This window comes from Lithobates pipiens, unplaced genomic scaffold (assembly GCF_037356315.1).
Source record: "Lithobates pipiens isolate NorthernLeopardFrog02 unplaced genomic scaffold, aLitPip1_a1.2 Scaffold_30, whole genome shotgun sequence".
In the NCBI taxonomy this organism is placed as follows: Eukaryota; Metazoa; Chordata; class Amphibia; order Anura; family Ranidae; genus Lithobates; species Lithobates pipiens.
In genome coordinates, this window is record NW_027507791.1 from 165539598 (window position 1) to 165565677 (window position 26080).

A 26080-nucleotide genomic window follows, 5' to 3' on the forward strand; every position below is an offset into this window, starting at 1 on the left:
GCTTCTATGAAAGCCGGATGCCACTTTTGGCAAAAAGGCCGGATCGGTCTTTACAACTATCCGGTCTGGGAAAATAACGCAAAAGGGAGCCCTGACTGATAAGGCCTCCATCTTACTGACCCTCCTGGCAGTTGTTACCGCTATCAGAAACACTGTCTTCAGAGTAAGTTCTCTTAGTAAACACTCTTTTAAAGGCTCAAAGGGGGGTCCCGTTAAGCTTTGTAAAACTAAAGATAAATCCCATCTGGGAAAGGACAGACCCTGGACCGGTCTCTGTCTAGACAGGGCCCTAAAGAATCTGACTACCCACAGGTTGGCAGCCAAATGCTCTTTTAAATAAACACTGAGGGCTGACACTTGACCCCTAAGGGTACTAATGGATAAGCCTTTATCTGCCCCACACTGTAAAAATTACAAAACTGCAGAGGAGCTCCGTACTGGGAAAGAGCTCTCTACGCACCATTTATTGAAACGTAACCAGACCTTTTCATAGATCTGGCGAGTTTCCTTTTTCCTACTGCCCAGGAGGGTAGAAACTAGCCTCTCTGAAAACCCCTTAGCTTTTAATATACCCTCCTCAGTAGCCAGGCCGCTAACTTCCACTGGCATACTCGTGGACAGAGGACTGGCCCCTGAGAGAGGAGATCGTCCCGAGGGGGCAAGAATAGGGGAGTTTCTACCGCCAACTGCTTCAGTATTGAGAACCATGCTCTCTTGGGCCAATGCGGTGCCACCAGAATCAGAGATGTGTTTTCCATTTAAAACTTTCTCAGAACTGCTGGCAACAACTCCGGAGGTGGGAAGGCATAGCAAGTTCTGAAGTGCCAATTCTGGTTCAAAGCGTCCACACCCAAGGCTCCCTCTCCCCTTCTTAGGGAGAAAAAACAGGGTTTTTTTGCGTTGCTTCTGGACACGAAAAGGTCCACCTCTGGAGGTCCCCATCTCTTTATTATGAGATTGAAGACCTCCTGGTTGAGAACCCAGTCGCCCTCCCTCAGCCTCTTTCGGCTGAGAAAGTCTGCCACCACGTTTTTCTCTCCTTTCAGGAAAACTGCTGAGAGCGAAAGGGTGTAGGTCTCGGTCCAGCTCAGGATCTCTATTGCTAAAGACAACAGGCCTCCGCTTCTCGTGCCACCCTGCTTGTTTAAATAGGCCACTGCAGAGGAGTTTTCCGACCGCACCTGAATGTGGTGACCCAGGAGCTCTTTTTTGAAAAACCTGAGGGCTAGTCCCACTGCCCTGAATTCTTTCCAGTTGGACGACCGAGACAACTCGCCATCCTCCCAAGTGCCCTGGGCTAGAAGGGAACCCAAATGTGCCCCCCAGCCTCTGCCACTTGCATCTGTGGTAACTACCCGAGAAACCGGGATGAGCCACAGATGTCCTTGCGACAGGTTCGTCACTTTCCTCCACCACCAGAGGGATCTCTTTACTTGGTGTGGAACATGTACTAGGGTGTCTAGAGCCTCCTGACTGTGGTCCCACACCCCTAGGATGAAGGTCTGTAGGGGACGAAAATGTAGTCCCACCCACTGCACTGCTGGGAGGGTAGATGTAAGGAGACCCAATACTGACATCAGAACCCTTATGGAAAACAGCTGGTTACTCTAAAGAGAGGCCACCGCTCTGTCCAGCTTTTGTACCTTCTCTCTTGGCAGAAAAACTCTCAACAGTGTTGAGTCCAACAGGAAACCTAGATAGGAGATCTGTTGCGAGGGGATCAGGCTGGACTTTTCCAAGTTTAGAAGCCACCCCAGGTCCGTAAGGACCCTTTTGGTTAGGTCGAGATCCTTGACTAACTGTATTGGGGATGCTGCAAATAAGAGCAGGTCGTCCAGGTAGGCTATTATACATATCCCTTGGAGCCGAAGAAAGGCCATGGCTTCTGCCAGGACCTTGGTAAAAATGCAGGGTGAAGAGGATAGCCCGAATGGCAGGGCCTGAAACTGAAAGTGTATCGTTTCTCCCCCTAGATCTATGGCAAGGCGTAGAAACTTCTGCGAGGCCTCTGCTATAGGGATGTGCAAATAAGCATCCCTTAGGTCCAGAGATACCATGGAAAAGTTGCGGGGTAGAAGAGCTCTTACTGAAAGGATTGACTCCATGCGGAATCTTTTGTATGCCACTGACCAGTTCAGGGGCTTTAAGTTCAGAATCAATCTGAACTTTCCTGAAGGTTTTTTCACTACGAAGACATGAGAATGAAACCCCCTTCCCTCTTCTGCTTTTGGGACTCTGAGAGTAACGTCCTGATTCTCCAATTCCCTCTGAGCTTCCAGCAAGGCCTCGCCTTTGCCATGCACCTGGGTAGATGCATGACAAGGAGCCTTTGTGGGTGTGCGGTCTTGAATATTCCAAGAGGTACCCCCTTCTTATTACACCTAAAATAAATTGATTGGGGGATATTGTCTCCCACTGTGGGAGAAAAGCCCCCAATCTTCCTCCCACTGTAACTGGAACGTCACTGGGTTTTACGGGGCTGGACAGGAAGGCGAAAAATCGCCTCTCCTCTGCCCCTGCCTTTTTGGGGCCAGGTTTTCTTTTTCCCCTCTGGTTTAGGGGTTTCCCTGCGCCCTTGTGGACGAAACCCCTTTTTTGTTTGTACGGGGATTTTCCATTTAAGAGGAAAGGATTTTTTCCTGTCCGCTCTAGAACAGTCTCTAGCCCTGGGCCAAAAAGGAGGTCCCCCGTCAAAGGTATCCCACACAGTTTTATCTTGGAGGCACTATCCCTTGGCCACGTTTTTAGCCAGAGGGCCCTTATGGCCGAATTGGCTGGAGCCGCCGTTCTTCCCGACATGCGGACAGACTCAGCAGAAGCATCTTCTATGTAAGCGATACCTCGCAGCATAGTAGGGAAGGACGACAAAATGGTTTCCTTACCTGTGCCTGCCTCAATATGTTGTTGGATCTGTGAGAGCCAGTGCTCTAAATTGCGAGCCACAATCGTAACCTCCATTTCAGGCTTTAAATTGCCGATAGCTGAGTCCCACGTTTTTTTTAAGCAGAGAGTCAATCCTTTTGTCCATGGCATCTGCCAAAGCCCCCATGTCTTCAAACACCAAATCCGTGTGTCTGGAGACTTGGGAGAAAGCGGCGTCTAATTTGGGATTTTTATTCCAAAAGCATGCCGGGTCCTCTGAAAATGGGAATAATCTTTTAAGGGATCTAGAAAAGAAGGGCCTTCTCTCAGGATCCTGCCACTCCTTTTTAACTGTTTCCATTAGAACTTCATGCACTGGAAACACCCTTCTCTTTGGTTCCCCTAAACCCGAATACATTTGGTCATGAAGGGTTAGGGGCTTCTTAACCGCCTGGATACCGAGGGTTGTATAAATCGCTTTTAAGAGGTCCTCTACCTCATCAAAGAATAATTTATATCTGGAGGCTTTCCTGGACCCCCCCCGTCCAGGTCCCCCCCCCCTCTGAACCCTCCTGGGAATCGGCAGAGGAACTGTCTACAAGTCCCCTTCCTGTCCCTGAAGGGCCTGCAACCTCTGTCCCCCCTGTAGTAGCAGGTTGAACCGGAGCAGAACTCTGTGCTAGAGGTGGGGTTGAATCCTGGGGAGCTTGACCCGTAGGAAGCTGAAACTTTTCAAACAGGGATCTAAAAGAAGAGAAGGTGGACGAGAGCTCTTTGACTGAAGCCGCTAGTCCTGACTCCTGTTCAGATTCCCTTTCCCTAACAAGGGAATCTATACAGTCTCTACACAACACTTTTGTCCAAGATTCCCCTAAAATGTCCCTACAGGAGGCACCCTTCTTTTTAGAGCTATGCGTGGACGTTTTTTCCGTAGCTTTCTGAAATAAGTAAAAAAGGAAAAAAAAGAAAGAGAAAAAAGTCAATACAAAGCTCGGGATACAACCCTGGTAGTGCACTAGACCCCTTTTTAAATGAAGGGATCTGAGCCTCCCCCCCCCCCCGGGGGTCTGCCCCCCCATGATAGAACCATACATTGGGGTGGGGGGATCCTAGAAAGAGTACCCCTCCCCAGGGTGCTCTTACCTTAGGAATGTTGGAAGTAGTGTCTGTTGGTTGAGCCTGAGCTTCCGACATGACTGCAGGTGGCTGCTTACTACTGAGTTTCACGCTGCCTGAGCGCGTTCCCAACTCGTCTCCAGCTTGTGCCCGGCCCTCCTAACAGCTCCATGACCTGGAAGTCGATAGTATTCGAGGTCAAGCCTTAGTTTCCGCTGGATATGACGTCGCCCGTCGTTCGGCCCGCTCGGTTCAAAGAAAAAAAGGCGGTCTGTACCCTTGTACAGGGAAATCCGAACGGCTTGCCAGCTGCGTCCCTGTAGACGCGATAGGAGTCCCCCACGACCTGAAGCCGCGCTCGACTAGGAAGGGGTGGCAATACCTGGTGAGGTAAGTAAACCGAACGTCAATCCGAACGGCTTGAACCCAGCTTTCTCCTAACGAAGCCCCTGCTTCTTTCAACCAGGTTCTTTGACGAAAAGAATGGCCACAGCCTCCCTGACTGATCGGCCTGGTCCCTGCACAGTGTCTCCCCGCCGGAGGAAACACTAATAACTGAGGTCCGGCAGGGGAAGTAAGAATTTATGGGCTGGCGCAGTGTTTCCAGAGGAAGAGGAGGAGACTATCTCTCATAGTGGCTGTCCTGAAAGACGATTAGGGAAATACAAATTACCTGCAAAAAATGTGCATGTATTTATTTTTTTAAGTGAGCTTATCCTTTAATCTCTTACACACAAATGTAACATTTAAAGATTCAATATCTTTCAGAATTCCCTCCGTCTGAGTGGATTTTTACCTTATCTTTCAAAAGCTGTGTCTTCTTCATGGCATAATTCGATGGAGCTTTTCGGAAGCGTTCCTTCTCTTTAACAATCTACAATGAAAAAAGTTAAATACAGAAGATATTGTAACACATGACAAGAAAGTTCCCAAGAATGGGGAAGCCCAAACCTGGCTACTCAAGTAACATTTCATCTGCAGTCAGCGTCAACTACTGACTTTCCAGGTCACACCTACACTGCATTACACCATGCACACTGGCATGGTCCATAGACTATGAAAAGATTAACAGCCCTTAAGTAACCCATAAAAGACACTGCTGTATGGTTCGGTAAGGACCCTTACTCATGTTTTCTGAGTTCTTGGAGCTTGTTATGTAAAATAGATTCCAATAAACTCTTGTTACGGTGGTACACAGTGTTTAATAACACATTGTATATGTAGTTTATTATATGGGTAAAACGTTACCATAAACATGAAATTCTTCTAAACAGACAGTAGAGGTAAACCTAGACAAAAATAGCACCACATCCCAGAACATAGGAAACAGGACAAGAAAGGACATTGGGGTTAACAAAACCCCGGGACTTTTAAAGGTGCTAGGTAATATATGATTGATTAGGATCACAGAAAGAATATTAGGGATGCACCGAAATTTCGGCCGCCGAAACATATCGGCCGAAAATGCCCTTTTCGGCAATTTGGCGAAAGAGAAAAACGGCCGATAATGGAGCCGAAAATGGGGCGGGGCCAAGGTAGGGGCGGGGCTCCGCCCCCCGCCCCTGGTGCGCCCATCATGAAGAGCTATATCACGCTATAGTGCAGGCGAGCCGTCTCCGCCGCCTGTTTGATCACAGCGCGGGAACATCACAGCTTTCAGTTATATAGCTGTGTGTTCCCGGCCGCGCGCCATCACGTACAGCCCCTCCCCCTTGTCAGGGCACTTTGATAGACAGATCACCCGTAGGATTGGACGGATGATCTGTCTATCAAAGTGCCCTGACAAGGGGGAGGGGCTGTACGTGACGGCGCGCGGCCGGGAACACACAGCTATTGAACTGAAAGCTGTGATGTTCCCCTGCTGTGATCAAACAGGCAACGGAGGCGACTCTCCTCTTCTCTCTTCTGTTTTCTCTTCACAGATTAGCTGCTATGAGGGGAGACACACACTGGCTGCTATGAGGGGAGACACACACTGGCTGCTATGAGGGGAGACACACACGTCTGCAGTCTCTGACCATCTCCTGTACCACGTCTGCAGTCTCTGACCCTCTCCTGTACCACGTCTGCAGTCTCTGACCCTCTCCTGTACCACGTCTGCAGTCTCTGACCCTCTCCTGTACCACGTCTGCAGTCTCTGACCCTCTCCTGTACCACGTCTGCAGTCTCTGACCCTCTCCTGTACCACGTCTGCAGTCTCTGACCCTCTCCTGTACCACGTCTGCAGTCTCTGACCCTCTCCTGTACCACGTCTGCAGTCTCTGACCCTCTCCTGTACCACGTCTGCAGTCTCTGACCCTCTCCTGTACCACGTCTGCAGTCTCTGACCCTCTCCTGTACCACGTCTGCAGTCTCTGACCCTCTCCTGTACCACGTCTGCAGTCTCTGACCCTCTCCTGTACCACGTCTGCAGTCTCTGTCCCTCTCCTGTACCACGTCTGCAGTCTCTGTCCCTCTCGTGTACCACGTCTGCAGTCTCTGACCCTCTCCTGTACCACGTCTGCAGTCTCTGACCATGTCCTGTACCACGTCCCCAGTCTCTGACCATCTCCTGTACCACGTCCCCAGTCTCTGACCATCTCCTGTACCACGTCCCCAGTCTCTGACCATCTCCTGTACCACGTCCCCAGTCTCTGACCATCTCCTGTACCACGTCCCCAGTCTCTGACCATCTCCTGTACCACGTCCCCAGTCTCTGACCATCTCCTGTACCACGTCCCCAGTCTCTGACCATCTCCTGTACCACGTCCCCAGTCTCTGACCATCTCCTGTACCACGTCCCCAGTCTCTGACCATCTCCTGTACCACGTCCCCAGTCTCTGACCATGTCCTGTACCACGTCCCCAGTCTCTGACCATCTCCTGTACCACGTCCCCAGTCTCTGACCATCTCCTGTACCACGTCCCCAGTCTCTGACCATCTCCTGTACCACGTCCCCAGTCTCTGACCATCTCCTGTACCACGTCCCCAGTCTCTGACCATCTCCTGTACCACGTCCCCAGTCTCTGACCATCTCCTGTACCACGTCCCCAGTCTCTGACCATCTCCTGTACCACGTCCCCAGTCTCTGACCATCTCCTGTACCACGTCCCCAGTCTCTGACCATCTCCTGTACCACGTCCCCAGTCTCTGACCATCTCCTGTACCACGTCCCCAGTCTCTGACCATCTCCTGTACCACGTCCCCAGTCTCTGACCATCTCCTGTACCATGTCCCCAGTCTCTGACCATCTCCTGTACCATGTCCCCAGTCTCTGACCATCTCCTGTACCATGTCCCCAGTCTCTGACCACCTCCTGTATAAAAATATTTTTTAAAAAACAGTCATTTTCGGTATCGGTGCTGTTTCGGTATCGGTTTTCGGCCTAGTGTATTTTTCATTTTCGGTATCGGTTTCGGCACCAAAAAACCCATTCGGTGCATCCCTAAAGAATATTATACAAAAAAAAAAATTTATTTACAAACAATAAAAACATTGGTAACACCATTTGAATGATGGGTAAAAAAAGCTGGCTGCACTTGTAATTACTGTTTTAAGTGTGATAGCTGGTCATTGTCAGATGCCCAAAGTGCTAATTAAAGGGCTTACAATTAACTATTTGGAATATAGATATCTAACCCTTCATAAATATATTTAACAAATTCAAATCTCCATTAAAGGAGTTAAATGATCTTGCGTTCTTTTTAGGTAGGGTTTGGCAGTTAGCCATATTTGGTCAACAAATGAAGTAAAGCTTTATAAAAGGTCAACTAGTTTTCATCTCCAAAGCCCACCAGTCAATGTCAATCACACTATTTTGTGACCCGTTTTGGCAGGACGTTAACATTGACACCCTCTGTGTTTTGCATTAATGCAATGCACTGCATATATGTGAACTGAGCCTAAATAATAAGTTCACCTTTCGTGAACATGTTACACCCATATTTAGGTAAGAGGCAACTGTACAGCACCTGCCTGCAAATCACATGCGCTGATCGCCAGTTTTTACAAAATGCACTGTATAGACATGTTTCTTTGTGTTGCCATTAAGGCTGTATTTGTATCTGTGTTTCCCAATGCACAGCAACCTGCACTGAAAGATTAGCTTTACCATGTGTTTTGGAAAGGTGTGGAAAACTTACATCATTCTTGAGTTACCACTTAGGTTGGGTTCGCATTTGCTAGTTTCTGAACCCGCTCAAAAAATGCACAATTGGCCATATGTTTAGAAAATTCACAAATGTGTGTCGCACTGGTGTTACCCTTTAAGGCATTTTCATCGGCACATTTCTTAATACACCCCAACCAGCCCAAAAAAAAATGGATTTTTAAAACAGCTTACCTGTAAAATCCTTTTCTTTGATGTACATCAGGGGACACAGAGCCACAGTACTTACTATGTGGGTTATAGGCCACCAATAGGTGATGGACACTGGCAAGCCCTAAGACCAGAAGTGCACTCCCTATATAACCCCTCCCGTTACCGGGAGTACCTCAGTTTTGTAGCTAAGCAATACAAGTGTATACCAAGAAGGGAGGGACCTCTGTCCCCTGATGTACATCAAAGAAAATTTTACAGGTAAGCCGTTTTAAAAATCCTGTTTTCTTTTCATATATCGGGGACACAGAGCCATAGTAGCTGCATAGCAATGGCAACTGAAGGGAGGGAGACAACAAAAAAGAGGCTAGAGGACTCATACTGCAGACTGCAGTACACTGCGCCCAGAGGCAATATCCTCATGACCTTTAACATCGATTTGATAAAATTTGGCAAAAGTATGAACTGAAGACCAAGTTGTGGCCTTACAGATCTCAGCCATAGAGGCCTGATGATGCACCGCCCAAGAGGCATTAACCGCCCTGGTTGAGTGTGCTTTAACACGAAAAGGAGGAATTTTCTTCTTTAAGCCGTAAGCTTGAACAATCACTTGACAAATCCATTTGGAAATAGTAGATTTTGATGCTGCCTGTCCCCTCTTTGGACCTTCTGGCAGTACAAACAAAACATCTGTTTTGCGAACCTGAGCGGTCGCCCTTTAAATAGACTCTGACCGCTCTTACTACATCAAGGGAATGTAGTGCCATCTCTTCCCTAGATTGAGGCTCTGAGAAAAAAGAAGGAAGAATAATATCCTGGTTTAAATGAAAACCTGTCACCACTTTTGGTAGGAATTCAGGATGAGGACGCAAAACCACCTTATCCTTATGCATGATCAAATATGGCCCTTTACAAGACAGAGCCGCTATTTCCGATACTCTTCTAGCAGAAGAAATGGTATCCAAAATTTCTTGTCAAAAGAACCAAGGGAATTTCCCGTAAAGGCTCAAAAGGCTGATTCTTTAAAGTAGACAAGACCAAATTTAAATACCAAGGATTTAGAGGTGCCTTGATAGGGGGATTAATCCGTGTCACCCCCTGAATAAAACTACGCACCATAGAGTGAAAAGCAAGAGCCCGTCGGAAAAAAAAAAAAAAAAAAAAAAAAACTGACAAGGCCGAGATCTGGCACTTGCTAGTACTCAAGGCCAGCTTAGTTTCTAATCCCATTTGCAGGAAATCAAGGATCCTACCTATGACATACTTCCTGGGGTGCCAACCCCTGGATCCACACCTAAAAACATATGCCTTCAAGACACTATATTAAATGACTCTGGAAGCCGGCTTCCTGGAATTAACCAAAGTAGACACGACTGAGGGAGATAACCCACTGCCCTTTAAAATGTGGGTTTTCAATAGCCAAACCATAAACTTTAGCGTCTTTGAGGTAGAATGGAATACCTGACCTTGTGCAAGAAGGTCTGACCATAATGGCAGAGTCCAAGGGACACCTACTGCCATCTTTATGATCTCGGCAAACCAAGATCTTCTGGGCTACCAGAATCACCTCCTTTTGTTCCTTCTTGATCCTGCGGAGAAGGCGCGGAAGTAGCAGAACTGGAGGAAATGCGTAGATCAGTGAAAACTGATCCCATGGAAAGACTAATGCGTCTGCTCCGCATGCTAGCGGATCCCTTGTTCGACACAAAGTTTATGACTTTGTTGTTTAATCTGGACGCGAACAGGTCCACATCCGAAATACCCAATCTAGGACATATCGCTAGGAAAAAGTCGGGGTTAAGTGTTTATTTATAAAAATTCCACCCCGAGCCAGACCTGGGAATACCGTCAGGGGGGTTAAAGTGGGGAAAAAGCCTATATATTTATAAAGATGTTCAGACTCGGAACCGCATCGCTGGATCCAGGAGGACACTTACTTACCTTCTCCCTTGGATAAAGCGATGTCCCCACGCTGTACGAGCGATCCGTGTCTCACTCGATCTATCATGGAGCCGACCTCTGTGCCCTGCGAGCGTTGCGACGCACGGGGACGGAGATCGGCGCCAAATTCAAAAAGTGAAACACACACATTACATATAGTATAATGTAATCTTACAGATTACATTGCTGTATGTAATAATTTCACATCCTCTTTGTCCCTAGTGGTCTGCCCAGTGTCCTGCATGCAGCTTTATATAATAAAAACTGTTCTTTTTGCCTGGAAACTGGAGATTGTCCATAGCAACCAAAACTGTCCCTTTACATCAAAAGTGATTTTAGACCAGCTAGAAAACAGCGATAATAAATTGTAATCACTCGCAGAATTGAGGGATAGCGATTTGTGCGGAGATCAGTCATCAAATACTGAAAAAGTAATGACAGTGACAATTCTGCAACTGAGCAAATGTCAGTGTTTTTGATTTGATTGCATTATTGAATATTTTTTATTATTGTTATATTATTTGGTACAATTATTTATAATTATTTATTATATTATAATTTATGATTTCATTTTTCAAACTTTTTCATACCCGGGATGTCTGCTAGACTCTGGTTTGGACAGATTTAACTGAGTTATTGCTAAGAATTACAGGACTACAATATAAAATGTCAAATTTTCATGCAAAATAATTGTACCGCTTTTAGCAACTAAAATGCAAAATAATCGTACCGCCAGGGAGGTTAAACCTTAGTATATGCCAAATTGCAAAAAAAGTGTTCCCACTTACCTCCTCAATGTCCTGGTCATTGAATTTATAATTCATTGCCTCTTTAATTGACAACTCTTTTTTGCTGATCTCATCCAATGTTGGAAGCTGCATGCCAGCTGAAAACATCTACAAAGTTAAACAAATATTTAGATTCATCAACTAAACAGAGTGTGAAGTTTCTTGAATAAAAACTCCCTTAGGAGAGAGTCGCTACTGAACATGATCAGAGAAACATTTGAGAGTTCTGGGGTAATATGTATAAACACATACAAAGATTTTTTATAACACCTTACTGGTAAAATCCTTTTCTTGGAGTGCATCATAGGACACAGACCTCAAGTATTTACTTAGTAGGTTATAGCTACCTTCAGGCGTTGACACTGGCACACCCAATACAGGAAGTTGACTTTCCTATATAACCCCTCCTCCTTGCAGTACCTCAGTTTTTGCAGCCAAGCAATATACTTAAACCCCATAAAATAGAGGGGCGGGAGCTCTGTGTCTCATGATGTACTCCATGAAAAGGATTTTACACGTAAGCAGTTATAAAAATACTATTTTCTTTATTGTACATCATAACACAGAGCCTAAATTATTTTCTTAGTTGAGAGAACAACTACTGTTGACTTTGATGGACTTTTTAGGCATAGACATACAAGGAAATTATAAATTCAAACAATATTTCTACAAATGACAAAACATCTGTTATTGTAACAAAAAACAAGAAAAAAGTAACACAAAACCAAGGAATAGAGTGCTGTTCACCCCTGATTATAATGGAAAAATAAAAAGAATATCCCCTCTGGTGGGGTTTTTTTAGGCAGCAATATAGTATCTATAGTGTAGTAGAGGGCATATGTGTGCACACTAGAGATTAAACTACTGAAGAAGCAAAATATTGGGCGAATTTATTATTTTATAATGTTTATTATAAAAAAAAAAAGAGGATTAAATAACTGACATAGTAGTCAAAAATTGAACTGCCTTTGGCAATAAAAACATAATAATGTTTATTATAAAAAAAAAAGAGGATTAAATAACTGACATAGTAGTCAAAAATTGAACTCCATTTGGCAATAAAAACATAATATGGATGCACATGTATAGACAAAAAATAAATGTATCACAAACACTGTACACTTGTATATACAATGAAGAAATGACGCAGACGCGTTTCTACCCTCACAGGGGTCTTCTTCAGAATATATAAAAAAAAAATTATATAATATTTTGCTTCTTCAGTAGTTTAATCTCTAGTGTGCACACATATGCCCTCTACTACACTATAGATGCTATATTGCTGCCTAAAAAAACCCACCAGAGGGGATATTCTTTTTCTTTTTCCAAAACATCTGTTATTGTATCTCAGGGCATGATGATTACACTGTCTACTATATCCCAATTAAATAAATGATTCATACATTCCCATTTTATACAGTATAGGGATAAAATGCAATAGAATCACAGAAATCCTTTGCAGAAACAGAGGGAATCCATCAAGGGAGACTATTACATACATTTTTCATATTAAGGTTGACTTACAACCACTATCATTGAACACGTTCCAATCCTCCCTCCTTCCCCCCTTATTTGGGGATCTATTGGATGTGTGTACTGGAGGATCTTTCGATGCGTTTATTACTCCCCGTTTTTGGAGTCTACTGTCCTTTAAGTTTTTTGAGGTTCATACTACCACCCTCAACTATATATAAACGAGCCTTGTCTTCGCTATGAGGAATAAAATCGTCATAAGCTCCTGATGAAGCGTTTCATAGAACACGTAACATGTAGAGCACCTCCGAGCTGAACCATCTATGATACCGTTTCTGCAAAGGATTTCTGTGATTCTATTGTATTTTATCCCTATACTATATAAAATGGGAATATATATACAGTGTAATCATCATGCTCTGAGATACAATAACGGCTGTTTTGTCGTTTTTAGAAATAAATATTGTTCAAATTTATAATTTCCTTGTATGTCTATGCCTAAAAAGTCCATCAAAGTCAACAGTAATTGTTCTCTCCTTTAGTAAATTTAAATATCGGGACATGGCATGTCTACTGTATAGTGTATCCACATCACCACTCTGTGGTTGATACACCTTTAAATTAAAAATATTTTCTTAGTGGGACGTCCTATTTCAGTGCTACTTGAGGGGAGGGAGACAACCTATAGGGCACCCCTAGACCTTGAGGACTGCTATACTGCTTATACTTCCTTCTTACATTCACTTGATAAAATTTTGTGAATGTATGGACCGAAGACAAAGTTGCGGCCTTGCAGATCTGAGCAAAAGGGGCCTGGTGACACACTGCCCAAGAAGCACTAACCGCTCATGTAGAGTGCGCTTGAAAAGGGGGAATCTTACCCCTTAAATCGTAAGTTTGAATTATAACATGCCAAATCCACTTAACAACAGTGGATTTCGACACTGCCTGTCCTTTCTTAGGGCTCTCTGGCAGAATAAAAACGACATCAGTCTTACGAATCTGACCAGTTTTCTTTCAATAGACTTTCACTGCTCTCACTACATCAAGACAATGTAATGACTTTTCTTCCCTGGAACATGGTTTTGGGAAAAACAATGGCAGGACAATATCTTCATTCAGATGAAAGCCTGAAACCACTTTTGGCAAAATGCCTGGACGAGGGCGTAATACCACTCTGTCCTCATGAATAATCAATTATGGCTCTCTACAAGAAAGAGCAGCCAATTATAAAACCCTCCTAGCTGAGGGTATAGCAACCAAAAATATCAGCTTCCTCGTCAGAAGGACTAAGGGAATATGCTGTAATGTTTCAAATGGCTGTTTTTGTAACACTGACAAAACAAAATTCAAGTCCCAAGGGGTTAAATGTAATTTAACTGGTGGATTAATACGCATCACCCCTTACTAAAGAATGTGCAGCATGCAGTCTTTGAAATAAAAGCGATAAGGCTGGGACTTGGCCCTTAATAGTACTTAGGGCCAACTTCATCTCTATACCCAAGGCAAAGATTCTGCCTATAATATCTCCAAGGGTGCCAACTCTAATATATAGCTCTGGAAACTGGTTTCCTTGCATTGATTAAAGTTGAGACAACTGACCTGGAAAGCCCACATTTCTTCAGAATGTGGGTTTCAATAGCCAGGCCGTTAAATTTAGCGTTCATAAAATATGATGGAATATCGGTCCCTGCGAGACCAGGTCTGGCCTTGTGTCCCGAACAAGGGATTGGATCCCTTGTTCTGGACACAACGTTGACTAACTTCATGTTGAATCTGAATGCTAGAAGATCTCTGTTCGAAGTCCCCCATCTTTGGCAAACAGCCCGAAAAACATTGAGGTGAAGAGACCATTTCCCCAGGAATAACTGTTGGCGACTTAGATAGTCCGCCTGTCAATTTTCTATTCCTGGAATGAAAACAGCCGATAGGCATGGGACATTTCTTTCTGCCCAATTTAGGATATGGCTCACCTCTCTCTGAGCTGAGAGACACTTGGTGCCCCCTTGGAGTTTGCTATATACCACAGCTGCGGCATTGTCAGATTGGATCCTGACAGGACAATTCTTTAACCTGGAGGTCCAGGTTTTTAGAGCCAGACACTACCCAAATCTCTAGGATGTCGATGGGCAGGGCTGTTTCGAGTTTTGAACAGTCCCTGGACAGCCTTTTCTACTTCTGCTCCCCAGCCTGAGAGGCTGGCATCTATCGTTACTACTTTCTAGATAATTTGTCTGAAGGATTTCCCTTTCAGCAGATTCTGGCTTCGTAACCACCAACTGAAGCTTTGGAAGACTCTTGGGGACAGCCGCATTGGCAAGTCCAAAGCTTGGATCGTCTGGTTCCAAGCAGAGAGGATACTGTTTCGCAACAGTCTTGAATGGAACTGGGCATAGAGAACTACTTTGAATCAAGCTACCATCTTTCCTAACAACCTCATGCAAAGGCGAATTCAAGGATTTGCTTTTGACTAGACCATCCGTACCAGCTCTCGTATGGAGCTGATCTTTGCTGGAGACAAGAACACCCTTTTCTGGGCTATATCTATGATCAGGCTTAAGTAATCCAGCCTTCTTACTGGTTTTAAAGGAATACTTCTCTAGGTTGAGGATCCAACCAAGACTTTCCAGGCAACTGGTTGTAATGCATAGGCTTTACTTCAAGCGAGTCACTGACTGATCTATCGCAGAAACCTTTGGTGAGCGGGAAATCTAGGGATATGCATCCCTGATGTGGATGGATGCTAGAAGTTCTCCCCCTTGTAGGGTGGAGACCACTGACATGATTGACTATGCGAAATGAGTGGATTTTCAGGAACAAGTTTAGATTTTTTTTTAGATCCAGAAGAAGTCTGACATCTCCATTCAGTTGTGGTACCATAAACAGGTATGATGAATAGAATCCCAAACCTTGTTCTTCTGTGGGGATCTGTATGATTATCCCTTGAGTCAATCGGTCTAATGCTTGAAAAAGGGATGGTCTTTTCCCTGGATCCTTGCAAACATTCGATCTCAGAAAATGATCAGGTGGAAACTCCCGAAACTCTAGTTTGTATCCTAGAGTCACTGTGGAGAGAGCACATCTGTCCTGACTTTCCCTTTGCCAGACTTCAGCGAAATGCAGAAGTCTTCCCCCACCTTGAGGTGAGACACCCCTTCATGAACAGGCTTTAGTATTCTGCTTTGCAGTTTTTAGACTCCAGGTCCAATCTGACGGTGGAAGCCGTTGTCCCCTGCCTGGAGGCGAATGCACTTGGCGCAGGAGAGGAAGTCCCTTTAAACAAAGGATGTTTATGCTCTTGACTGGCAAGAGAGTACTTTTTACACTGGAAATTTGATTTATTTATCCAAAATATTGCCAAATAGTTGCTCCCCATGAAATGGGAAACTAGACAGAAGCTGTTTGCAGGGTGCTTCAGCAGCCCAACCCTTTAGCCAAAGGGTCCTACACATGTGTACTAGCACAAGTGCAAGGTGAGACACCTGGTGAATAGAATGCTTCATAGCATCTATTGCAAAATATAATGATTTTGGTAAGTCGGCCAACTCACGTTAAGGGCCTCTGTGAACTGGTATTTTAAGGACTGACAGATGCCTATAGCTGCAATTGCAGGCTGAGCAACAGTACCTGCTAAAGAAAAAGAGGATTTTAACAGGAATTTCAACTTTATCTGTTGGATCCTTTAGCATTTGCGCATTGTCAACTGGACAAGTCAAACTTTTATTCAAACTAGAAATCACAGCATCTACTGCTGAACGTTTCCATTTTCTGGTGAATTTTTCCTCCATGGGATAGAGAACTGAGAATCTCTTTGGAGGGAGAAAATATTTATCCGGATGATTCCATTCAGTATATATAAGATTCTCTAGTAATATGTGGACAGGAAACGCATGCACTGGCTGTGAAGGTTTCAAAGAACCCAAAGAAACAACCAGACTTTCAGCTGACTCTGTTAGGGGTAGTATGAAAGTGGAGCGAACCATTTCCGTAAAGGATTTGTACCTCAGATTATGAAGTTAACACATCAACTGTTTCCTCCGCAAATAAATTATCAGTTTTTCCTGATCGTTTGAGGGTAATACCTCATCACGTCCCTCCGGGTACCCTGGTAAAGGGTTTGTAGTGAGAGGGGGATCTAGCACGCTTCCTATCCCCTTCAATGGAGGATGCGATTAAAGCAGCTAATCTTCCTTCTAAGCCTTGCAGGGCAGAGGAAAAATAGGATCTTTTGTACTCACCGTAAAATCCTTTTCTCTGTAATTTACCGACCGACACAGCTCCTCTCTGTAACAAAATGGGTTGTCAGCCCTATCACTGGAGATTACGAGGCAAAGTTGTAATACAACACTTCTGAACTTTTAGTTCCGCCCAGGGGGCGATTCCTAGGCTACAACACCCACAGCCTGCCCTAGCAGACTCAGTACGTCAACAACCAGTATAACAGAAAAAGGAGGGGCGGGTGCTGTGTCGGTCGGTGAATTACAGAGAAAAGGGGAGTTTTACAGGGAGTACAAAAAATGCTATTTTCTCTTACATTCACCGACCGACACAGCTCCTCTCTGTAACAAAATGGGACATCCCCAAGCAGTGCCAAACGAAGGGTAGGAAAACAGCACAAAACTTCATCCACCATGGCAAGTGGGAACTAGTGAAACTCTACCCAAACAGTATGTAGAAAATCCACCACAAAAATAAGAGTATCCTCAACAGGAGTGATCACCCCAAAAAAAAAAAAAAAAAAAAAACAGTACTGTGTTTTTTCGAAAAACCAGGAAAAATAATATTTTGCATTTTTAATTGCAACTACACGGCCGCCTGCAAAACTTTGCAGCCAAAACAGGCATCAGCCGATACGCCGATGTCTACCCTGTAAAATTTGGTAAACTTGTGGACAGACAACCAAGTCGCCACCTTACACACCTGAACGACAGACGCCTGGTGTTGGAAAGCCCAAGAATTTCCGATTGCCCTCGTGGAGTGTGCCGTGACCGGAAAGGGGGGCACCTGCCCATTCAAGGCGTAGGCTTGTACTGCAATCTGTCTGATCCACCTGGAAATGGTGGCCGACGAGACCGCCATGCCTTCCTTTGAACCAGCCACCGAAACAAACAGTGAGTCTAACTTCCGAAAGGGAGCCGTGGCAGACAAATACACCTTAAGAGCCCGAACCACATCCAGAGTGTGAAGGGCCACCTCTTTAAGATGTTTCGGCTTAGTACACAGATGGCAACACAATGTCCTCATTGATATAAAAAGCCGAGTCAACCTCTGATAGAAAGGACGGTTGCGGACGCAACACCACCTTATCCTCATGGATAACCAGATAGGGCAACTTGCAAGACAAGGCCGCCAGTTGCCGAAACCCTCCTGGCCGATGTGATGGCCACAAGAAAGACCTCTTTCTGGGAAAGAGTCAACAGGGGAATCTCCCTATGTTCAAACAGCGCTTTTTGAAGCGCCGATAACACCAGGTTCAAATCCCAAGGGGGTAACGGTGGACGCACCGGAGGGACTACATGATGAACCCCCTTAACAAAGGTACTCACTAATGAGCAAGATGCCAGGGGTCGCTGAAAAAAATAAAAAAATAAAAATAAAAAATAAAAGACAGCCAAAGCTGAAATTTGTCCTTCAATGGTGCTCAATGCCAATTTCTAGTCTACTCCTTGCTGAAGAAACAGCAGGATCCTGGATATGGAAAAGGAGCGCGGATGCCATCCTTTCTCCTCACACATGGAGATATAGGCCTTCCAGGTACGATGGTATATCTTCCGAGAGGAAGATTTTTGTGCTATCAACATGGTTGGGATCCCTGATTCCGACAAACCCCGGTTCCTCAACACCTGGCTCTCAATAGCCAGGGCGTTAATCCCAGCAATGGTAAAGCAGTATGGGGAATCAGACCTTAAACCAGGTCCTCCCGCAATGGCAATTGCCAGGGAGTGTCTGCCATCAGACGCACCAGACCTGCACACCAAGGACGCTGAGGCCAATCTGGGGCAACCAGTATTACTGGGATCCCCTCGGCTTCCACACTGCGAAGCAGGCGTGGCAACAGTTTTAGTGGAGGAAAGGCGTAGAATCAGCTGGTACTGATCCCACAGAGCCACCATGGCGTCTGACGCGTCTGCCCACAGATCTCTTGTCCTGGACACGAATCTTGGCACCTTACGATTGAAACGGGAGGCCAGGAGATCCAAGTCTGGTGTGCCCCACCTCATGCACAGTGACCTGAAACTTCCGGACGCAATGCCCATTCTCCTGGGTCAGGCATCTGGCAAATCAAATAGTCCGCCTGCCAGTTTTTCACTCCGGGAGTGTAAATGGCCGACAGGGCCGGTACATGTCGCTCTGCCCACCGAAATATGTGAGTGACCTCCCGAGCAGCGACTGAGCTTCTTGTTCCCCCTTGGTGATTTATGTTTGCCACCACAGTGGCGTTGTCTGATTGGATCCTGATCGGATGTCCTTTCAGTTTCATTGATCATGTTGATAGGTACAGCCTGATCGCTCTCAATTCAAGCAGATTGATCGGCAACCTGGATTCTTCCGTCGACCAGAGGCCCTGAGCCGACTGAACCCCCCATCACTCCACCCCAGCCGGATAGGCTGGCGTCCATTGTGATCACTGTCCACTTCAGGAGGTAGGAAAGATTTTCCTGACTAAATCACCGGGGACCTCAACCACCAGATCAGTGAGTCTCTGGCAAGCCAGGGACAACTGAGATTTGTCCCATTTTGACTAATAACCTACTGCAGGACTCTGGTATGGAATCTGGCAAAGGGTACCGTCTCGAAGGAGGCCACCATGAGCCCCAGGACTCGCATTCAAAAGCGAACCGATGACCACTGGCGGTTTGTCAGCAATGTACCCGCGGATCTGAGAGTCTGCAGTTTGTCTGAAGGGAGAATACTCTCGCTTCCAAGGAGTCAATCAGCAAGCCTAGGTACTCCAGACACTAGATTGGCACCAACACCGACTTCTTTATTTCAGGAGGAGATAGTCTAGGTATCCCACGTTCTCGATCGCACGTTGCCGCAGCAAAACTGGAGCCATCCTTGGTAAAGACTCGGGGGGCTGATGCCAGGCCAAAAGGGAGAGCCACAAACTGAAAGTGGGCTTCCCCGACTGCAAATAATAGAAATTTCTGATGCCTCAGGCATATGGGTATGTGCAGGTACACATCCTGGATGTCTAAAGATGCCAGGAAGTCCCCTTGATGGAGTGCAGCGACTACCGAGCAAACTGATTCCATTCTGAACCTCTGCACCTTTACAAAGTGATTGAGGGCTTTTAGGTCCAAGATTGGACGTACCCCTTCCTTTTTGGGAACTACAAACATATTTGAGTAGAATTCCTGGAAACGTTCCGAGTCTGGAACCGGTACAACCACCCCGTGACTCAGCAGGTCCCTTACTGCCCCCAATAGGGCCTCCCAGCGAACTGGGGAAACGGGTATGCTGGAGGTGAAGAATCTTTTCTGTGGCCAAGAGAGGAACTCTATCTTGTAGCCGGAGGAAATCAGATCACAAACCCATCGGTCGACCAGTCGAGAGGACCGCCGGGCTGCAAACTCCCGAAGACTGCCCCCCACCTGAAAACTAGGGTGGGGGCGAACCTTCATGCGGTAGCACTTTTTGTAGCAGGCTTGCGGTGCCAGGGACGCTTTTGTCCATCCGTGGCCATTCGGTCAGGCTGGAGACGATTTGTCGAAGCCCCGGGGCAGACGAAAAAGCTGTTTGTGAAAAAAAGGGCCATTGCCTACGGCATAATAAAAGAAGGGGGGTAAAGGTGCGCTAAGGACCCTAAATTATTACTATGAAATTAAAAGTCAAACAACTGAACCAGAAGGTGAAAAACAGGACAAAAAACAAAACAAGACCCTAGTGGTAAGAAAAGGGGCTGCCACTACCTTACAAATTCACCCAAAAGGTGAAAGATTTATTCATTGCCTACGGCATGGCTCTTAAGACTTCCTGGCCTATGGGAATAGTGTACTCTTACCACCAGTGGCATTTTTAATAAGGTCATCCAGAGCAGCTCTAAAGAGCCGGTCACCAAGGAAGGGAAGATCCGTCAGGGCTTTTTGGGACGCCTGGTCGGCAGACCAGCATGCTAACCAGATTAGGCGCCTTAGCACCATAGCTGACACTGAAGCCCTGGATAACAGGAGAGTATCCAGGGACGCGTCACAGATGTACTTAAGGCGTTGCACTAGTCGGTCTGCTAGTTCCACACAGACGGGAGAAGCCTGTTGCTCTCCCAATTCATGATGCAAATGTTTTGCCCACTCAGTCAGTGTCTGCGACACTAGTGCGGATGCCAGTACTGGTCACATGGCGGACCCCACAACCGTAAACAAGGAACGAGCCACTGCCTTGGCCTTCCCGTCCGTGGGATCCTAAAATGCAGGAATCCCTTCTACCAGGATCGTGGTTACTTATTTAACCTGTATCACGGGGGGGGGGGGTCCACGACCGGAGGAACCAACCCTTTTTGAGAAGGCTTTCCTCAAAGGGGTAACGCACTGCCATGTTTTTGGGGAACGAAAAGGTCCTTTGCGGTCGACCCCATTCCCTGTAATCGAACAGGTCAAAATAAGTCAGATACGGGAACACCTTATGTGAACGTGCTGGCTTGCGGGACCCAAAAGGGACCGATACATCAGCAGAGGGATCTGCTGGCTCCTGAATCTTCAGGGTATCACTCACAGCTGTGATAAGTGCTCCAACAAGCACTTTGTCGCGCACAGACCCGGACGGGGAGTCATCCTCACTGTCCAAACGGTCCTAGTCAGCGTCATCTGATAGGACAGAGCAGGGGTCACCAGCCTCTCTCCTAGCAACAACGAATTGAGGACCGCCGTCAGGGTGTCCACTGCGCAGTCCGCAGGTTGCAACTGCCTGGATTTCGGGGGAACACACACCAGTTTCTGAAGCCATGCTGACCCTACCCTGTCTGCCACCTGAAGGGGACTTAAGACAGTGAAAAGTCCCACCCTCCTGCTGCCGCTGACTGGGGGGCTCCTACCTGCCGGACTCACCACCCTGAGGAGCTCTGTTCTGAATACAAAGCGATGCCTGCAGCCCCAAGGGGTTCCCAAGCACAGAGGGGCAAAAAACAGTGTTGGCAGCAGCCGTGGAAATGAGCGCTGAAACGATCTGTACAGCATGCTCAGGCTTTAGGAAAATGGCCGCCCAGCGTCCTGTACACAGACAGGAACCACAGGAAGCAAGGCTGTGAAAGCACATGTCATGCTGCTGCTAGAGAACACTGAACGAACGTGCTCAGGCCTCTGGAAAATGGCCGCCAGTGTCCTGAATAGGAAAACTCCCATAAAATGGCCACTGAAGCCCACATAGACAAACTGCTCTGCCCATACCTAAAATGGCCACCAGACATCGCCATGAGGTGAAAATAAAACACCCCCTGCAGAGTCACAGCGCTGGCCCAACACAGTAAAACCTCACAGGCACCTTCCAGGGACCCCCACACAGGACCCAGGACCACCGCTATCCGTTCAGCCCCCCCCATGACAGGCGAGTCCACAGAGAGCCCCTGCATAGGTTACACACACCGCTCAGCAGACACATGCAGCGACCCCCCCCCGGTGGGGGGATAGAGGGAAGATGGGGACAGGGGAGAAGGAGAGGGATGTGAGGTGGCCCCCGAATCGATCTCCCAGGGAATGCCTAGCTGCTTAGCCCCACCGAAGCAGAGAGCTGTACTTACCAGTCCTGTCACCCAGCCGTCTGTTGATAGAAGATCACAGGATCATTCATCTTGCGCAAAAAGCAAAGCTTATGCATTAAAAAACACGGACCTATGGGCCCGCAGGGCTCCTAGGTGCATCTCCTTCACTAGGCAAAATAAAACAGAGTCTGTTAGGGCAGGCTGTGGGGGTTATAGCCTAGGGACTGCCCCCTGGGCGGAATTAAAAGTTCTGAAGTGTTGTATTACAACTTTGCCTAGTAATCTCCAGTGATAGGGGCGTCAATCCATTTTGTTACAGAGAGGAGCTGTGTCGGTCGGTGAATATAAGAAATACATGTTCAATCACGTGTACAGGGACTGAAGTGTACAAAGCAGGTAGTACCAACAGTCTGTTCCAATGACTCACCCTGGCTTGCCATGTCACGCATCTCTGGGGATGATGACAATGTGGAGGCATGACTGGAGTTCCCAGCGCCTGGGAGTGGTTTTGGTGCTTTAGTAGTAAGCCTTGAAGCCATAGTGCAAAGCACAAAAGCAGAGGCACTCTAACTCTAAAAACTGTTCTATTTACTTTAACAATAGTAGGAAAAACAATGGCAGCATTGACTAGTCTAATGCCAAAAAATAAAGTATTTTCCTGTACTGCAATACTTGTGTAAACCCCTCACGAGCACCAGCGCTCTGCTCCTGTGTCCTTTGGCAGCCTTGCTTCAGCTGCTCTGATGGACACTGTCTGTTTCTCAGAGTATCAGCTTTTATCAGGTGTAAGCTTGATTGTCTGTGCTCTGTGTGTTTGTAAGGACGCCGAGTCAGCACACGGCACCGACCACTTAAGCGACGCCCCTTCCCCGCCCGCCTTCCTCTGACATCAGCCTTGTGCACGTGTGCATGGAGTGTCCTGAGACACAAACCAGAGGAGGCTGCAGCCATACTGTGGTATGTCTCCTTCACTTTACAGCTATGGCAAGTAAATGTCTTTTTGTACTGTTTAGCATAAAGCCACCCACACCTCTTAAGGGGGGTGGGTTATACAGCAGATCAGCTTTTATGCTTGTTAACATAACATGTAACCCCCAGCCACTCAGTTTACCCTATTGGGGGGAGAGGAGAACCCCCTCCAGCTGCTGAGACGCATGCTGTTTAGCACACATTTAAAACAGCATATATGCACTCTTACTCTAGAGGAGTTTTTAAAAGGCATTACAATTTAAAGAGTGGACTTTGCAGTACCTATGCTTTCCTCTTACCTTTTCCTCGCTGCAGGATACTGCTGTAAACAGACAGATCCACAAGTGGTTAAACCTTCAAAGACCGGGGCCCTTTAACAGGGGTTCCACTGCTTTGGACCTTGTATAGCACCCCTCAGAACAACTTTAGGTAATGTAGCAAGACCAAAAAGAGTCCTGGTTCCTAGGGTACAGCCCTCAAAAAGGGAACATTAAAGGCAAAACCTCCTATGCCAGGCCCAGGTACCATCCTGGAGCCGCAGTGGTGGGATGGATCCAGTTGTGAAGGCTTTTTAAATTCAACATGGGTCTCTCCTTGAGCTCTGCAGAGCACATATTCACTCATGCCAACACCTTTAGACACTGGCAATGTTGCAGCACTGTTTTGCAAGCCTGAGACTCCCTCATTGGTTGAGACCACTGCTGCCAGTGAGTTAGTGAGCAAATCAGGTGAGATATTATTAAAAGCCAGCAGCTACTAATATTGCAGCTGCTGACTTTTAATAATATCACACTTACCTGTCCCAGGTTCCAGCGATGTCGGCGGCAGATGACGAGCGATCGCTCGTCTCGCTGCAGCCACCGCCGCCATCCTCTGTCAGGGAATCGGGAAGTGAAGCAAGAGGGCTTCACTGCCCGGTTCCCTACTGCGCATGCGCGAGTCGCGCTGCGCTGGTTCCCCGCTGTGTCTCTGGGAACTGTGTTTCCCAGAATACAACGGGGGGGGGAGCCATGCGGCGATGGGCGGAGCCATGCGGCGGTCTGGCCGCAAGTGGGTGCAGTTACCTGGATTATCCAGGTAACTGCACCCCCCCTCCCCCCCGAAAGGTGCCGATTGTGGCATCAGAGGGGGGGAGGGATAATACTAGCGGAACTTCCCCTTTAGGGTGAAGAACCGCTTTAATTCTGGATAAAATGAGAATCACAATTTTCTTTCTTAGAATAAAGATCATGATTCTTGAAGTAAAACCTTCTTTCATATTATACAAAAAATGCATTGAAGTGTATTTGTTATATCTTTGATTTATTTTATTTTTTGGGGGGGTTCTAAATAATTTTCTAGCAAAAAATACAGATTTTTCACTTGTAAACCAACAAGTATTAGAAAAAGGCTTAGTCTTTAAGTGGTTAAACTGACCTCATTTGTAGACTCAAGTTCATCCCTCTGATCTAAAAGAACCAAATGATACGTTTCATTTAACCGGTTCCCGACTGGTGCACGCCGATGTACGTCGGCAGAATGGCACGGCTTGGCAAATGGGCGTACCTGTACGTCCCTTTAAATTTGCCACCGTGTCATCGCGTGCGTGCGCCGGATGGGACCTCTGCGAGTCGGGTCGCGGGGACACCCGTGATTGCCTCACGGAGAGGAATAACAGGGTAATACTATTGTAAACAAGCATCTCCCCATTCTGCCTAGTGACAGCGTCGCTGATCTCTGCGCCCTGTGATCGGGAGCAGAGATCAGTGACATGTCACCCTTAGCCATGCCCCCCCCCCAAAGTTAGAAACACTCCCCAGGACACACGTAACCCTTACACTGCCCGCTAGTGGTTAAGCCCTTCACTGCCAGTGTCATTTACACAGGAATCCGTGCATTTGTATAGCACTGATTGCTGTATAAATGACAATGGTCCCAAAAATGTGTCAAAAAATAAAAATCACTGATCACTGCCATTCTTAGTAAAGAAAAAAAATTAATAAAAATGCCATAAAACTATCCCCTATTTTATAAACGCTATTACTTTTGTGCAAACCAAACACTTATTCCAATTTTTTACCAAAAACATGTGGAAGAATACATATTGGCCTAAACGGACGAAAAAAACGTTTTTTAAATATATTTTTGGGGGATATTTATTATAGCAAAGTGTAAAAAAAATTACACTTTTTTCCCCCAAAATTGACGCTTTTTTTGTTTATAGCGCAAAAAAATAAAAATAAAACACGGGTGATCAAATACCACCAAAAGAAAGCTCTATTTGTGGGGAAAAAAAGGACGTCAATTTTGTTTGGGAGCCACTTCGCACGACCACGCAATTGTCAGCCACTTCCGGGGCTGAAGCGGTTAAACTCTCAGCGTTGAGCAATGTTGTGATAAACATTGCCGGCTGCTTTTTTTGACAGCTTTGAGCAGGAACAGCTCTGCAGTTGGTACATGAATCATTGAAATGCCACATAGGATCACAAGGGAGGTTAAGACGAGATTGCGATTTATTAAAGATTAACCGTGCAGCTCTAAGAGGGTGCGGGGCTGAAAGCTGTGGCCCGGCTCGTGCCCCCATAGCAAGTTGCTTGTTGTGGGGGCACTTAATAGGAGGGAGGGGCCAGGAGGGCAAAACCACTACACAGAGCAGGTAAGTATAACATGTTATTTTTAACAAAAAATAAATAAAAAACAAACAAGACTTTAGTATCATTTTAAGGACCAAGCCTTTTTTGGCACTTTGTTAAGAATTTTTATTTATTTTTTGCATGAAAATTACTTAGAACCCCCAAGCAGACTCTATAGAATAAACGGCGATCAAATTCCTTGCTAGAGTGCTTCGGGGTGCTGGCGTGTGGACATACATCCCTCATGTCGCCACGGCTATTGGACAGAAACCGTCCCTTTTCTGATTCCATGGCAGCCAAAATCATCTCCTTTTTTCAAGTACTCAAA

At 46.3% G+C, this 26080-nt stretch overlaps 1 protein-coding gene across 1 annotated transcript in view; it reads right to left on the reverse strand.

Moving 5' to 3' along the window:
• Positions 1–26080, reverse strand: part of RTF1 (RTF1 homolog, Paf1/RNA polymerase II complex component) — a 520646-nt gene that overhangs the window by 158391 nt on the left and 336175 nt on the right. Inside the window, exons 11-12 of the mRNA XM_077465048.1 lie at positions 11005–11112; positions 4775–4852 (exon numbers count right to left, since the gene is read on the reverse strand). Of these exons, the coding sequence (XP_077321174.1) occupies positions 4775–4852; positions 11005–11112 (186 nt within the window). The remainder of the gene's footprint in view (positions 1–4774; positions 4853–11004; positions 11113–26080) is intronic.